General features: G+C 39.7%; 1 protein-coding gene across 1 annotated transcript in view; it reads left to right on the forward strand.

Annotated features, from left to right (window-relative positions):
- Positions 1–1,381: 1,381 nt before the first annotated feature.
- LOC138851531 (uncharacterized) overlaps positions 1,382–17,861 on the forward strand; it is a gene marked incomplete at its 5' end in the record, with an annotated part of 111,911 nt that continues 95,431 nt past the window's right edge. Inside the window, one exon of the mRNA XM_070080743.1 lies at positions 1,382–1,590. Within this exon, the coding sequence (XP_069936844.1) occupies positions 1,382–1,590 (209 nt within the window). The remainder of the gene's footprint in view (positions 1,591–17,861) is intronic.

Consider the following 17,861-nt stretch of genomic DNA (forward strand, 5'->3'; position numbering starts at 1 on the left):
GGTCAACGAGGTTCTGTCATTGTAACCTCACAGAGACACTGATCAACGAGGTTCTGTCATTGTAACCTCACAGAGACACTGGTCAACGAGGTTCTGTCATTGTAACCTCACAGAGACACTGGTCAACGAGTTTCTGTCATTGTATCCTCAAAGAGACAGTGGTCAACGAGGTTCTGTCATTGTATCCTCAAAGAGACAGTGGTCAACGAGGTTCTGTCATTGTATCCTCAAAGAGACAGTGGTCATTAACAAATGAAACATTGGCAATAGTAGAATTACCAACAAACATTGAAATCACTCTTCCGGTATTCAAGATTGTTGATCAAACAAACGTCAGTAATCGACTGACCAACTTGGAGTGAATGTCCTATATAGTTTGAATTCAACTAGACCAAGATAGGCTATATCTAAGATGTTGGTATAGGTCTAATATATGTTAGTAACAACAAAGATAACTGAGATAATGGCGCTAGCAGAGGCTACACGTTTAGTTCATAAGTACATGCATTTACGTGATATTATTTTAACGAAGTGTGTTGTATCTTCGAATACATTATGTAAACAATACATCGAGAATGACTGGTTGACGAGTAAATATAATTATTGCCCATTTAAGCAAGATTTTTAAAGTAGTTTGGATATAATAATAATCTCTTAAATCAAACAGCTAACATTTCTTCCAGAGGCTGGAACAATATTGATTTAAATTTTACAAAGAAACTGAACATACATTTACCTAGATCCTTTATCAATAATATATTGATAACAAAATGCATCTTTGTATTTTGCGTTTAATTATTAACATGCAGTTTATTTATCTGGATTAAACTGAGAATCAGAAAAATATAAAAGAAAATCTGAACCTGTTAATGAACACAGAACAACCCTCTCACGTTTTATTTTTATAAAACGAAATAAAAAAAACTTCCAATTAAACCTTGGAGTCGATGTGTTCAGTCCATCAATCTTGTAGAATGTACATTCTACAAGATTGATGGACTGAACACATCGACTCCAGGTTGAGGGACTGATTACCTCATTCTCCTCCTCTCCTTATGCCTTCCTCTTTGTATTGGACTGATGAAGCCACTGTGTGGCGAAACGTTTCCTGAATAAAGATTCCCATATGCTGCATAAGGGTCTCAATCTTCACCATCCTTATTTAAAAGAGGATACCGTAAAGTGTATCCGTGTCACATTAAACAATTTCTTATTAAAGTTAGCGATATGGGCGAAACTGGGGAGTTATGCCCTGAAATTACAACTCTTCAGCTCATATCATTTCAATGGTGGAACTGAATTTTTTATTGTACCATTTAAGTCAGTAATACCTTAATATCACAAGGCAATTAAACACAAAGACTATTATGTGGAATTTCAGGTGAGAAATGGGATTTTGTGCTTCAGGCTGATCACAAGAAATCTGGAGCATTCTGGATGAGCTTCATGGGAGGACTTGATTGTGAAAATTTAAAAGCTCATCAGTTTGCTCTCTTGGTGTATGATGAACAAGATGATGTTGATGATCTTACATTACCGAGTAATATGCCGCCCAAGCCTGAGTACACTGTAGTTCCCCCTCCTGGATTAGTGAGTATTGTCACTATTATCAGTCTTAAGTCCCAGTTTATAATGAATTATTTAATAATCAGATTAAATGTAAAGTAATAGGAAGGGAGAAAGAAACTATCCAAACAGGTACTACTTTACTGTGTTTGAAACAGAAGCATAAAAAGTGTTATATAACCTGAGAGGAACGTTCTCACTATCTTCCTGTCCCTTGGTCAGGTATCTCACACTTCTGTGCACATTCAGTATTCTCATAATCTTTAATTTCATGTAAATGTCTTATTATTTGCCATAAAATATTTGCTTTCCAATTTAACAAGGTTTGTCCAGCATCATAGTGGCTGCCATAACCATAGTGGCCGCCATGATCATATTGGCCACCATGATCATATTGGCCACCATGATCATATTGGCCACCATGATCATATTGGCCGCCATGATCATATTGGCAGCCATGATTATAGTGGCCACCATGATCATAGTGGCCACCGTGATCATAGTGGCCACCGTGATCATAGTGGCCACCATGATTATAGTGGCCACCATGATCATAGTGGCCACCATGATTATAGTGGCCACCATGATCATAGTGGCCACCATGATCATAATAGCCACCATGATCATATTGGCAGCCATGATCGAGGAAACATTAAGAATTAAAATAAAATATTTAGGAGTGTGTAGCTGTTATGGCGTGAGACCTTGTTCACTCTTAATTACTGCACATAGCTATAGTTGCATCTGGCTATAAGATCATTGACAAGAATATAAATGATATAAACTAGGGCCGGATAATGCTGGCTACAAAGAGAGAGGTAGGTAAGCTAACCGGTACTTCCACTTAAGTGGGTCATAAAATTGAATTTCACTTGTTGTTTCAGTGGTTTAATTTAATTTTCTTTGAACGTCCGTGAGTCCATATGTGTTAGGGCATAATTACAGGTGTTATCGAGGAACATTTATCAGTTAATGGAGCTTGTACACTAATTTATTGCGCTGTTCATTTTCATAATCCCTGACAGTATTTCCAGGACAGATTTTCATAGCTGTGAGGAAGCTTATGTAGCATGTTTGTATGTTTGTGTAGCATGTTTGTATGTTGTGTAGCATGTTTGTATGTTGTGTAGCATGTTTGTATGTTGTGTAGCATGTTTGTATGTTGTGTAGCATGTTTGTATGTTTGTGTAGCATGTTTGTATGTTTGTGTAGCATGTTTGTATGTTTGTGTAGCATGTTTGTATGTTTGTGTAGCATGTTTGTATGTTGTGTAGCATGTTTGTATGTTTGTGTAGCATGTTTGTATGTTTGTGTAGCATGTTTGTATGTTGTGTAGCATGTTTGTATGTTTGTGTAGCATGTTTGTATGTTGTGTAGCATGTTTGTATGTTGTGTTGCATGTTTGTATGTTTGTGTAGCATGTTTGTATGTTGTGTAGCATGTTTGTATGTTTGTGTAGCATGTTTGTATGTTGTGTAGCATGTTTGTATGTTGTGTTGCATGTTTGTATGTTTGTGTAGCATGTTTGTATGTTTGTGTAGCATGTTTGTATGTTTGTGTAGCATGTTTGTATGTTGTGTAGCATGTTTGTATGTTTGTGTAGCATGTTTGTATGTTTGTGTAGCATGTTTGTATGTTGTGTAGCATGTTTGTATGTTGTGTAGCATGTTTGTATGTTTGTGTAGCATGTTTGTATGCTTGTGTAGCATGTTTGTATGTTTGTGTAGCATGTTTGTATGTTGTGTAGCATGTTTGTATGTTGTGTAGCATGTTTGTATGTTGTGTTGCATGTTTGTATGTTTGTGTAGTATGTTTGTATGTTGTGTAGCATGTTTGTATGTTGTGTAGCATGTTTGTATGTTGTGTTGCATGTTTGTATGTTGTGTTGCATGTTTGTATGTTTGTGTAGTATGTTTGTATGTTGTGTAGTATGTTTGTATGTTTGTGTAGCATGTTTGTATGTTGTGTAGCATGTTTGTATGTTTGTGTAGCATGTTTGTATGTTTGTGTAGCATGTTTGTATGTTGTGTAGCATGTTTGTATGTTGTGTAGCATGTTTGTATGTTTGTGTAGCATGTTTGTATGCTTGTGTAGCATGTTTGTATGTTTGTGTAGCATGTTTGTATGTTGTGTAGCATGTTTGTATGTTTGTGTAGCATGTTTGTATGCTTGTGTAGCATGTTTGTATGTTGTGTAGCATGTTTGTATGTTGTGTAGCATGTTTGTATGTTTGTGTAGCATGTTTGTATGTTTGTGTAGCATGTTTGTATGTTGTGTAGCATGTTTGTATGTTGTGTAGCATGTTTGTTGTGTAGCATGTTTGTATGTTGTGTAGCATGTTTGTATGTTGTGTAGCATGTTTGTATGTTGTGTAGCATGTTTGTATGTTGTGTAGCATGTTTGTATGTTGTGTAGCATGTTTGTATGTTGTGTAGCATGTTTGTATGTTGTGTAGCATGTTTGTATGTTGTGTAGCATGTTTGTATGTTTGTGTAGCATGTTTGTATGTTGTGTAGCATGTTTGTATGTTTGTGTAGCATGTTTGTATGTTTGTGTAGCATGTTTGTATGTTTGTGTAGCATGTTTGTATGTTGTGTTGCATGTTTGTATGTTTGTGTAGCATGTTTGTATGTTGTGTAGCATGTTTGTATGTTTGTGTAGCATGTTTGTATGTTGTGTTGCATGTTTGTATGTTTGTGTAGCATGTTTGTATGTTGTGTTGCATGTTTGTATGTTTGTGTAGCATGTTTGTATGTTGTGTTGCATGTTTGTATGTTTGTGTAGCATGTTTGTATGTTTGTGTAGCATGTTTGTATGTTGTGTTGCATGTTTGTATGTTTGTGTAGCATGTTTGTATGTTGTGTAGCATGTTTGTATGTTTGTGTAGCATGTTTGTATGTTGTGTTGCATGTTTGTATGTTTGTGTAGCATGTTTGTATGTTGTGTTGCATGTTTGTATGTTTGTGTAGCATGTTTGTATGTTGTGTTGCATGTTTGTATGTTTGTGTAGCATGTTTGTATGTTGTGTTGCATGTTTGTATGTTTGTGTAGCATGTTTGTATGTTGTGTTGCATGTTTGTATGTTTGTGTAGCATGTTTGTATGTTGTGTAGCATGTTTGTATGTTTGTGTAGCATGTTTGTATGTTGTGTTGCATGTTTGTATGTTTGTGTAGCATGTTTGTATGTTGTGTTGCATGTTTGTATGTTTGTGTAGCATGTTTGTATGTTGTGTTGCATGTTTGTATGTTTGTGTAGCATGTTTGTATGTTGTGTTGCATGTTTGTATGTTTGTGTAGCATGTTTGTATGTTGTGTTGCATGTTTGTATGTTTGTGTAGCATGTTTGTATGTTGTGTTGCATGTTTGTATGTTTGTGTAGTATGTTTGTATGTTGTGTAGCATGTTTGTATGTTGTGTAGCATGTTTGTATGTAGTGTAGCATGTTTGTATGTAGTGTAGCATGTTTGTATGTTGTGTAGCATGTTTGTATGTTGTGTAGCATGTTTGTATGTTGTGTAGCATGTTTGTATGTTTGTGTAGCATGTTTGTATGTTGTGTAGCATGTTTGTATGTTTGTGTAGCATGTTTGTATGTTGTGTAGCATGTTTGTATGTTGTGTAGCATGTTTGTATGTTTGTGTAGCATGTTTGTATGTTGTGTAGCATGTTTGTATGTTGTGTAGCATGTTTGTATGTTTGTGTAGCATGTTTGTATGTTTGTGTAGCATGTTTGTATGTTGTGTAGCATGTTTGTATGTTGTGTAGCATGTTTGTATGTTTGTGTAGCATGTTTGTATGTTGTGTAGCATGTTTGTATGTTGTGTAGCATGTTTGTATGTTTGTGTAGCATGTTTGTATGTTTGTGTAGCATGTTTGTATGTTGTGTAGCATGTTTGTATGTTTGTGTAGCATGTTTGTATGTTGTGTAGCATGTTTGTATGTAGTGTAGCATGTTTGTATGTAGTGTAGCATGTTTGTATGTTGTGTAGCATGTTTGTATGTTGTGTAGCATGTTTGTATGTTGTGTAGCATGTTTGTATGTTGTGTAGCATGTTTGTATGTTGTGTAGCATGTTTGTATGTTGTGTAGCATGTTTGTATGTAGTGTAGCATGTTTGTATCCACTAAGTACGTCAATCCATGTATTGTCTGAGAACTTTATCTCTAGAAGATTATTCTCACGGAATACTTCGTTGACTATTGAACTGATTGTTTCTTGTTGTACTGCGCTGTGGAGTTAAGGATAGGTTATGTATGTTGGATAATTTTTGCTTAGTTTATTGGAATTGCAGCTACTCAGCCAGCTTCTTGGGTGATTTTTATTTTTTTTATTGCTTTTATTATTTTATTTTTTAGTTTATACCTGAAGTCTGGTTATTGCTGCATAAGTGACGTTACTGCTTCAATTTTTCTTGGTTTCTTTCTTGTTTTCACTTAATAGTTCTTTACTTATGGGACATTTAACTCCGAATAAAAAAAGTTGGAGCCTCCTTTTAACAGTCTTTTAAGGTGTCCATTGTTATCACATTAAGTGATTATAGTAATACAAGTTCCAACTTGGTGTATGATGGTGATAAAGGTTTTCTTCTGTGTCTGCTGAGTGTCTGTTCCATCACCCAGAGCCATCACTTATAGTGGTAATATGACTATAGGCGCTGTCCTTCAGTAGCTTTAGTGGAGAGTTGCAAGACTTATCTAGATATTCTGAGGTGCAACAATTTAATTAAAACTGTTTAGTGGTTTTTAAAACGGTTTAAAGATACGAGGCATGTAATATTGGATTATTTTATTATAACGTACAATATGTGTCAGTATGTTTTAAACTCTAATCCGTACCTACTCTCTACATTTATGCTTGACGCTTATAGTGGGCTGAAGAATCATCTGTTGCCAATGTCCAGCAATAGTCTGCAAGCATTCTTGTGCCCCATTTGCCCTGGTACCATGAGGCCAGTGGTCAGTACGCTGAGGTCAGTGGTCACGTGTGATCATACCTGCCTAAGCTCTTGGGAGTTAGCGTGGGCTGTTACCAAGCACCATGACTTGTTGTAGTGTTTTAGAATCTCAGGTTCAAGTGTTGAAGAAGGAGATTCTACTTCTTAAGGAGGAAAATAGGAAGCTGAAGCTTCGCATACATGATTTTGGGAGTGAGTGTGAGAAGGATTTAGCTGGTAAGGAGGAAATTGTCACCAGCAGTGACGGTGGCAGCCGCTTTAAGTGGCAAGTGGTTCACAGTTCAGGAAGAAGGAAGATGAGAGTTTATAGAGAAGATGTGAAGGTGGGAAATCGATTCTCTGTTCTCCAAGACGAGTGTACTTCAGTGGTTAGTGAGGTTGAAGGTACCACTGATTCTCCTGCTAATCAAGGTAAGAATATTTTAATAGTAGGCGATTCTCAGATAAGGTATATGGACCGTGCATTTTGTAACAGAGACAGAAAGGTCAGACAGAGAGTGTGTCTTCCTGGAGCTGGTGTTGGTGACATAGTCAGTAGGTTGGATAATATTATGGCAGGTAATGGGAACAAGCCCATTATCTGTCTTAGTGCTGGGGGTAATGACATGGGGAAGGGCACGAGACAGGAGCTGCTCGATAAGTACAGGTCAGCCATAGAAGTAGTTAGGTCTAAGGGAGGGATCCCAGTCATATGTAGCATCTTGCCTAGAAAGGGAGTGGGCAATGAATGGATGTCTATGGCAATTAGTATAAATTGCTGATTAGACAGGTACTGCAAGGAACTTGCAATCCCATTCATTGATAACTGAGACCTATTCTTTGGCAAACGTGATATATATGCAAGGGATGGGGTTCATTTCTCTGGGGATGAAGTGGTTGCATTAGCCAATTCGATTGAGAGGGTAATTGATGACTTATCTAGGAATTTAAACTGATAGATTATAGAGGTATGGATGTTTGTGGGAAACAATCAGGCTGCAGCATTAAGGTTAAAAACAACAGTTATTACAGGGATACCTCAGGGATATGTTTAAAAGACAATATTCAAAATAAAGTAATAATGGGAAATTTTACGTTTAGACAAATTGATTGGAACAATATGACAGGAAATCTTGAGTCTAGTGACTTTCTTGATACTGTTCAGGATTGCTTTTTAGAACAGGTTGTGACAGAACCAACTAGAGGAAACAATCTGCTTGACTTGGTTCTTGCCAACAAAGAGTCACTAATTAATAATCTAGAGGTTAATGATGAGCTTGGGGAAAGTGATCACAAATCACTTAGTTTCAATCTATCATGGAATTACCCAGATAACTGCAATCAAATCTCTGTCCCAGATTTTCGCTTGGCCGACTTTATGGGACCTGAAAAATTACCTGGGTGGGCTAAATTGGGATGTCCTGACTATGGTTCAGGTAGGTGATCTTGGTTGCCAATATGACGTTTTTCAGAGCATAGTTCTAGCTGCACAGACAACTTTTGTTCCGAGTAGAGAAATTAGATCTAACAAAAATGATCCCAAATGGATGAACAATAGATTAAAGCAACTCATTGGTCAAAAGAGAGGCATATATAGGCGTATCAAAAGAGGGGATGGGCAGTTAAGAAACCAATATATTCAATTAAAGAGAGAAATAAAGGAATAAGAAAAGCAAAAAGGGATTATGAGGCTAAGGTTCCAAGGGTTTCAAAGACTAACCCAAAGGGGTTCTTTCGGGTATACAGAAGTAAGATTAGGGACAAGATTGGCCCACTTAAGAGTAACTCTGGTCAGGTCACTGACAATGATAAGGATATGTGTGAAATTCTCATTACCTACTTCCTCTCAGTTTTCACCCAGGAAAAACTAGCGATATTCCTGAAATAATAGATTATGTAGAACAGGACGATAAAAAACTATGCACGACTGAGGTAACTAGTGATATGGTCCTCAGACAAATAGAGAAATTAAACCCTAACAAATCCCCAGGTCCTGATGAACTGTTTGCAAGGGTGTTAATGGAATGTAAAGAGGAACTTAGCATACCTGTGGCTAATCTTTTTAACATATCACTACAAACTGGCATAGTGCCTGATAAGTGAAAAATGGCAAATGTAATACCTATTTACAAGGCAGGTGACAGGACCTTGGCTTTGAACTATATGCCAATAAGCCTTACCTCCATAGTGGGAAAATTTATAGAATCAATAATTGCCGAAGCAATTCATAGCCATCTTGATAGGAACAGATTGATTAATGAATCTCAACTCGGTTTTACAAAGGGGCGTTCCTGTCTTACAAATTTACTAACATTTTTCACTAAGGTGTTTGAGGAGGTAGATCATGGTAATGAATATGATATTGTGTATATGGACTTCAGTATGGCTTTCGATAGAGTTCCACACCAGAGGCTATTGAGGAAACTTAAGGCACACGGAATGGGAGGAGAAATTTTTTCCTGGGTAGAGGCATGGCTGACAAATAGGCAGCAGAGAGTTTACATAAATGGGGAGAAATCAGAATGGGGGCACGTCACAAGCGGTGTTCCTCAGGGGTCAGTGTTGGGCCCGTTGTTGTTCACAGTTTATATAAACGACATAGATGAGGGAATAAATAGCGACATAAGCAAATTTGCTGATGACACCAAAATAAGCCGTCCAATTTATTCTAATGAAGACACTAGAGCACTCCAGGATGATTTGAATAGACTGATGCAAAGGTCAGAGAAGTGGCAGATGCAGTTTAATGTTGACAAATGCAAAGTTCTAAATGTTGGACAGGTAAATAGCCATGCCACATATAAACTAAATAATGTAGATCTTAATACTGCTGATTGCGGAAAGGATTTAGGAGTTCTGGTTAGCAGTAATCTAAAACCAAGACAACAGTGCATTAGTGTTCGCAATAAAGCTAACAGAATTCTTGGCTTCATATCAAGAAGTATAAATAATAGAAGTCTTCAGGTTGTTCTTCAACTCTATATATCTTTGGTTAGGCCTCATTTAGACTATGCTGCTCAGTTCTGGTCACCGTATTACAGAATGGATATAAATGCTCTGGAAAACGTACAGAGGAGGATGACAAAGATGATCCCATGTATCAGAAATCTTCCCAGAGACTGAGGGTCCCGAATCTCCACTCCCTCAAAAGGCGTAGAATTAGGCGGGATATGATCGAGGTGTATAAATGGAAAACAGGAATAAATAAAGGGGATGTAAATAGCGTGCTGAAGATATCCAGGCAAGACAGGACTCGCAGCAATGGTTTCAAGTTGGAAAAATTTAGATTCAGGAAGGATATAGGAAAGCACTGGTTTGGTAATAGAGTTGTGGATGAGTGGAACAAACTCCCGAGTACAGTTGAGGCTAAACGTTGTGTAGTTTTAAAAATAGGTTAAATAAATACATGAGTGGCTGTGGGTGGGTGTGAGTTTGACCTGACTAGCTTGTGCTGCTGGGTCTGGTGCCGTGCTCCTTCCTTGAGTGGAGGTGACCAGACTGGGTGGGTCATTGGGCTAATCCGGGGGGGGTGGATCATTGCGCTAATCCGGGGGGGGGACATGGACCTGCTTTGCATGGGTCAGTAGGCCTGTTGCAGTGTTCCTTCTTTCTTATGTTCTTATGTTCTTAATTGGCCCACAGTTCACTGGAAGTCTAAATATTTTTTTTTATTATCACACTGGCCGATTCCCACCAAGGCAGGGTGGCCCGAAAAAGAAAAACTTTCACCATCATTCACTCCATCACTGTCTTGCCAGAAGGGTGCTTTACACTACAGTTTTTAAACTGCAACATTAACACCCCTCCTTCAGAGTGCAGGCACTGTACTTCCCATCTCCAGGACTCAAGTCCGGCCTGCCGGTTTCCCTGAACCCCTTCATAAATGTTACTTTGCTCACACTCCAACAGCACGTCAAGTATTAAAAACCATTTGTCTCCATTCACTCCTATCAAACACGCTCACGCATGCCTGCTGGAAGTCCAAGCCCCTCGCACACAAAACCTCCTTTACCCCCTCCCTCCAACCTTTCCTAGGCCGACCCCTACCCCGCCTTCCTTCCACTACAGACTGATACACTCTTGAAGTCATTCTGTTTCGCTCCATTCTCTCCACATGTCCGAACCACCTCAACAACCCTTCCTCAGCCCTCTGGACAACAGTTTTGGTAATCCCGCACCTCCTCCTAACTTCCAAACTACTAATTCTCTGCATTATATTCACACCACACATTGCTCTCAGACATGACATCTCCACTGCCTCCAGCCTTCTCCTCGCTGCAACATTCATCACCCATGCTTCACACCCATATAAGAGCGTTGGTAAAACTATACTCTCATACATTCCCCTCTTTGCCTCCAAGGACAAAGTTCTTTGTCTCCACAGACCCCTAAGTGCACCACTCACCCTTTTCCCCTCATCAATTCTATGATTCACCTCATCTTTCATAGACCCATCCGCTGACACGTCCACTCCCAAATATCTGAATACATTCACCTCCTCCATACTCTCTCCCTCCAATCTGATATCCAATCTTTCATCACCTAATCTTTTTGTTATCCTCATAACCTTACTCTTTCCTGTATTCACTTTCAATTTTCTTCTTTTGCACACCTTACCAAATTCATCCACCAATCTCTGCAACTTCTCTTCAGAATCTCCCAAGAGCACAGTGTCATCAGCAAAGAGCAACTGTGACAACACCCACTTTATGTGTGATTCTTTATCTTTTGACTCCACGCCTCTTGCCAAGACCCTCGCATTTACTTCTCTTACAACCCCATCTATAAATATATAAAACAACCAAGGTGACATCACACATCCTTGTCTAAGGCCTACTTTTACTGGGAAATAATTTCCCTCTTTCCTACATACTCTAACTTGAGCCTCACTATCCTCGTAAAAACTCTTCACTGCTTTCAGTAACCTACCTCCTACACCATACACCTGCAACATCTGCCACATTGCCCCCCTATCCACCCTGTCATATGCCTTTTCCAAATCCATAAATGCCACAAAGATCTCTTTAGCCTTATCTAAATACTGTTCACTTATATGTTTCACTGTAAACACCTGGTCCACACACCCCCTACCTTTCCTAAAGCCTCCTTGTTCATCTGCTATCCTATTCTCCGTCTTACTCTTAATTCTTTCAATAATAACTACCATACACTTTGCCAGGTATACTCAACAGACTTATCCCCCTATAATTTTTGCACTCTCTTTTATCCCCTTTGCCTTTATACAAAGGAACTATGCATGCTCTCTGTCAATCCCTAGGTACCTTATCCTCTTCCATACATTTACTAAATAATTGCACCAACCACTCCAAAACTATATACCCACCTGCTTTTAACATTTCTATCTTTATCCCATCAATCCCGGCTGCCTTACCCCCTTTCATTTTACCTACTGCCTCACGAACTTCCCCCACACTCACAACTGTCTCTTCCTCACTCCTACAAGATGTTGTTCCTCCTTGCCCTATACACGAAATCACAGCTTCCCTATCTTCATCAACATTTAACAATTCCTCAAAATATTCCCTCCATCTTCCCAATACCTCTAACTCTCCATTTAATAACTCTTCTCTCCTATTTTTAACTGACAAATCCATTTGTTCTCTAGGCTTTCTCAACTTGTTAATCTCATTCCAAAACTTTTTCTTATTTTCAACAAAATTTGTTGATAACATCTCACCCATTCTCTCATTTGCTCTCTTTTTACATTGCTTCACCACTCTCTTAACCTCTCTCTTTTTCTCCATATACTCTTCCCTCCTTGCATCACTTCTACTTTGTAAAAACTTCTCATATGCTAACTTTTTCTCCCTTACTACTCTCTTCACATCATCATTCCACCAATCGCTCCTCTTCCCTCCCACACCCACTTTCCTGTAACCACAAACTTCTGCTGAACACTCTAACACTACATTTTTAAACCTACCCCATACCTCTTCGACCCCATTGCCTATGCTCTCATTAGCCCATCTATCCTCCAATAGCTGTTTATATCTTACCCTAACTGCCTCCTCTTTTAGTTTATAAACCTTCACCTCTCTCTTCCCTGATGCTTCTATTCTCCTTGTATCCCATCTACCTTTTACTCTCAGTGTAGCTACAACTAGAAAGTGATCTGATATATCTGTGGCCCCTCTATAAACATGCACATCCTGAAGTCTACTCAACAGTCTTTTATCTACGAATACATAATCCAACAAACTACTGTCATTTCGCTCTACATCATATCTTGTATACTTATTTATCCTCTTTTTCTTAAAAAATGTATTACCTATAACTAAACCCCTTTCTATACAAAGTTCAATCAAAGGGCTCCCATTATCATTTACACCTGGCACCCCAAATTTACCTACCACACCCTCTCTAAAAGTTTCTCCTACTTTAGCATTCAGGTCCCCTACCACAATTACTCTCTCACTTGGTTCAAAGGCTCCTATACATTCACTTAACATCTCCCAAAATCTCTCTCTCTCCTCTGCATTCCTCTCTTCTCCAGGTGCATACACGCTTATTATGACCCACTTCTCGTATCCAACCTTTACTTTAATCCACATAATTCTTGAATTTACACATTCATACTCTCCCTTCTCCTTCCATAACTGATCATTCAACATTACTGCTACCCCTTCCTTTGCTTTAACTCTCTCAGATACTCCAGATTTAATCCCATTTATTTCCCCCCACCGAAACTCCCCTACCCCCTTCAGTTTTGTTTCGCTCAGGGCCAGGACATCCAACTTCTTTTCATTCATAACATCAGCAATCATCTGTTTCTTGTCATCCGCACTACATCCACGCACATTTAAGCATCCCAGTTTTATAAAGTTTTTCTTCTTCTCTTTTTTAGTAAATGTCTACAGGAGAAGGGGTTACTAGCCCATTGCTCCCGGCATTTTAGTCGTCTCATACGACACGCATGGCTTACGGAGGAAAGATTCTTTTCCACTTCCCCATGGACAATAGAAGAAATAAAGAGGAACAAGAGCTATTTAGAAAAAGGAGAAAAACCTAGATGTATGTATATATATATATGCATGTGCGTGTCTGTGAAGTGTGACCAAAGTGTAAGTAGGAGTAGCAAGATATCCCTGTTATCTAGCGTGTTTATGAGACAGAAAAAGAAACCAGCAATCCTACCATCATGCAAAACAGTTACAGGTTTCTGTTTCACAGTCATCTGGCAGGACGGTAGTACTTCCCTGGGTGGTTGCTGTCTACCAACCTACTACCTCAAAAGTCTAAATGTGAGTCCAAAAGTGGATTTTAAGTGACATATTACATTACATCCCATGTTCTTGTAACTTTTGATGAGGTTTTCCACCAATTCTTCATAGTCACCTTCCCTTCTGTTTCCGAGAAATCTCTTCGCTACTAACTTGAATACCTCCCACAATTGTTGCAGCATATGTGTGGAAACAAATTATTATCCTGGTCACCAATCTTGCATCCAAAATATAGGTGATATGCCTTTCTAACCATAGAAGTTATACGGCGCTTCTGTGATACAAAGGTCACCTAACCACAAATGTAGCAGAAGTTGTCTGCACTATTCACACAAGTACGAGGCATCTGAAGGAAGAAAACAACACTTAGAAGATAAACAGAAAATTTATTCATTAATTTATCATTATAATATAGAGCATGGCAGCTAAGCAGAAGTATTTTTATAATTCAGTACGAAAAAAAAAAATAATATAATATGCCTCACATGATTATCAATAGTGTATATTTATTACAAGTTTAAAAAATGTTTGGCTAAGAAAATCACCGACCTTTCACCTTAAAATATAAACTTGCACATCACAACCACCTTCTATGACAACTGGAACAATAATGATGATCAGTGAGACTGTGAGTGTGGTAAGAAACACTGCAGCAAGCCTGGTGGAACCTGTTGTGACACGTAGGTGTATATTGAAAAGTAGAGTTAACAAACAATTTTAACCATGATAGTCATGATCAGTGACCTGAAATTAGTTGGAAATTGCTACTCTGGTCTCGAAAGCATTTTAGTTGTTGACCAGTGATGATCTGTTTCTGAGGCGTTTTCCTGCCCTAAGTTGTAAGGTTTCCATAGTAGGGGTGGATTTATCTATCCTGGACATAGAACGGCTCTGGTGTTACCCATTCTTCTATATCTTCATGGAGATCACTCAGAATCTTTGGTCATGGGAAGTTCTCCTTGTGAATGAAACGTTGGACTCTTCATTGGGGGGACATCCTGTGGGTCCTGTGGTGAGGTGTACTGATGATGTAATCGGTGGTATTAGTTGGTTGGGGAGAGCTTTCTCTGTTTGGTATATACTGTTCTTGCATGCCATATAATTGTCTCTTCTTTAGTTTGTCTAGCCTGTTGGATGTGCAGATCTTCCATTCTGATTTTGTCCCGCAGTCTGGTGACTGCGGGACATGGGCACAAAAGGATATTCAAGCATAGGTATTATATAAGTGCGTCATGCTACGGGAGCTGATTAAACCTGTACAGTTGACTGAGGTGGGCTTTTGCTAAGTTTATCTTTTTGGTGAAGTGTGGTGTGGAGTGGAGTAATCTGTCGATCTTGTAGCCCACGATCTTATTCAGGTTTTTGATAGCGATAAGTGTATCTCTGGTTTCAACTGTTGTGGCAAAACATCCGATGGTGCTGATGAGGAGCTTGTCAGGATTGTTTATGGTTCTGCATTTCTTCTCCCAGGTTGCTAGTCTACGTAATTCAGCATTCATATTTTTTTACAACCCTTCTACCCCTGTGTTTGTCCAGGTGAAGGGGTGGATGAAACTACACGGATAATATCGTCAGCAAATTGTGTAATGATGATGTCATTAAATTTAGATTGGGGAGGTCATATACATACATGTTGAAGAGTACTGGACTCAGGCACGAACCCTGTCGCACTTCCGCTGTTGGTGTGAATGGTTCCTCCGTCTTGCGGTTGAAGGTGGTGATGATGCTTCTACCTCTTAAGAAATTATATATAGGTCTGAGAAAAGTCCAGTTGCGATTTAGAAAGTAGACAAGTTTGAATATGAGGTCATCGTGCCACAGGTTATCAAAATCCTTGTGTACATCCCGAGCTGCAGTTAGGGTAAGACTGCCCTGTTTCCGCAGGCTGCCCACGGCATCGAAGATGATATTGATAGAGTGTTGGGTTCCACGATGGGTCCTAAAACCAAACTGTTTCTCGGTGAAGAGGTGACTGAAATCCATGGAATAGTTCAGTCTGTAAGAGTTGATTTTTACAAAGACTTTACCCTTAACCTCAAGTAAGGAGGTAGGTCAATAGTTTGTGCTTATCATCCTTGCTGTTTTAAATGTCACGGAAATTGTCCGGAGGCCAAATGGCATAATAGATATTAACCAGACACATCTTGCAGTTTCGGGTTAGACACTTTATTTGTTTCATTGTTATGCCTGAGGGGCCAGGAGCTTTATTCCTCATACTGCCTATGACTTGGCACATCTCCCATAGGGTAATTGGTCTAGTAAGGGAGTGTTCATCTTCGAGAGTAGATGTGTTAAATAGTTGGAAATCTGCCTTGTTGTCATCTGTCCATTGGTTGACTCACTGGTAATGGCTATTACTGAATCTTCTACTATCATTGTGTGAGAGGATTTTCTCCCACACTTCACCCATTAAGCTGGCTTGGTTTTGCAGGTCATGAAGGTTGGTAGCCACTTCCTCATCGTCTTCATCGGTAAAGGAGTGTGTTAGGTATTGTGTAGGCGTGGGCTTAGCCCACAAGAGCTGGCGAATCATACTCCAGAACTGTTCGGGGTGATGTTTGCATTGGTTAGCCCAGAGAACAAGATATTTCCATAATTCTCTTTATTGGCGGGTGATTAATTCCCGCCTCATCCCCTGCAGTAAAGTCAACGTGGGCTGTCCCATCTGGTGGATCCTGCTACACTCTGCGTGGTAATTTTTCATGATATCTTTAATTTCCCTGGTTGGTTTGTACTGCTGGTTTATCTTTGATGATGTTCGCAGCATGCAAGGGTGGAATCTGAGATTCTTTCGTGAAGGGAGCTGATTGCTTCGTCTTTTGCAGTTGAAGACTGGTTCTCTAGCAGAACAGTATGGTATGTGGTCTCTGAAGGGGTCAAAGCCTAGTGTTTTTAGTTGGTTTTGGTCAATTGGTTACCCGGTAGAGGGAATATCATCCGATCCGACATTTCCGCAATCTGTGTCCGTAAGGACTACGTCGGGTGTCCCCGGGTAAGGACCCACATATTTGAAGAATGGGCCTACAAACGATAGGTTTCTTGCTGAGGTTAGATTCAGTACTTACTTTTCCTTATGATCACCTAGTGGTTGGGCGGCGCCGCAGATGAAGAGAGCGGGGTGATGAACATTAAAAATCCCTTGCCAGGACTGTTGGAATATTTCTACTGAGTATCCGGTGTAGGAGGATGGACTTTTTCTACGGCTGCCTGGGAGGAAAATATCCCACTATTACCCACAATTTTAATCCTGGCGCAGAAGTCTGTTGACATATTCTTCGAAGTCCTCAAGCATTTCTTTAGTGCTGCGTAGGTGTTCAGGCTCGCCAGTAAACTTGACTGTCCCATATCGGAGTCGAGTGTAAAGTTCTTGGCAATACATTGCATTACTATATTGGTCAGTTGTGACTCGCCATTCTGCGTAGGTAGGCGCTGATGTTGCCTTTGCATCAGGTATTCTTGCTGCTTTAGCAGGTTGGTAGGCTTTAGGTGAGGATTGTGATTGATCAGTAGCAGTGGCGGTGGAGGTCGTAGGTGGGTTGTCAGCGGTGATATTTGTAGCAGAGGCGGTGGAAGTCGTTGGTGACGTGTCAGTGGTGATATTTGTCGCTGGTTGGAGTCGGTTCTGCGCGAGTCCAGTGCTCTGGTGGAGGAATCCCGTCTGCAGGAACTGCAAGGTTGATGTTCTTTGAAGTAACCTTGAGTATATCTGCTGAGGGTGGCGAATGAGGAAAGATAAGACTATTGTTGAGTCTGAGGAGCTCATTGATAATGGAGTTGAAGGTTCCTGGAGCTGCCATATTCTGCAAGTGCGCATATATCATGCAGCAGTAGATCTTTGTTGGAGCACCGTCACGTAGTGGCTGAAGAAGTATGTTCTCGCTGAAAGACAAGGGTAACGTGGCCGTGAGAATTTTGGTGGTATCAGCTTGTGGTTTTGTGATGGCGGCGCACGTTGGTGACCTTGTACATGGTTTCTTTTGTTCTTCGTCTAGGTTTTCCTTGAGGATTTCTTTCAAAGGGCAGTTGGCAGCAAGAGTGTGATGGTTCCTCCATTGTGCATTGTTTCGACCAGTGTGAGGAATATTACTACGTGAGTCAGATCACAGTCAACCAGCGTGAGGA

Source organism: Cherax quadricarinatus, unplaced genomic scaffold, assembly GCF_038502225.1.
Source record: "Cherax quadricarinatus isolate ZL_2023a unplaced genomic scaffold, ASM3850222v1 Contig901, whole genome shotgun sequence".
Classification (NCBI taxonomy): Eukaryota; Metazoa; Arthropoda; class Malacostraca; order Decapoda; family Parastacidae; genus Cherax; species Cherax quadricarinatus.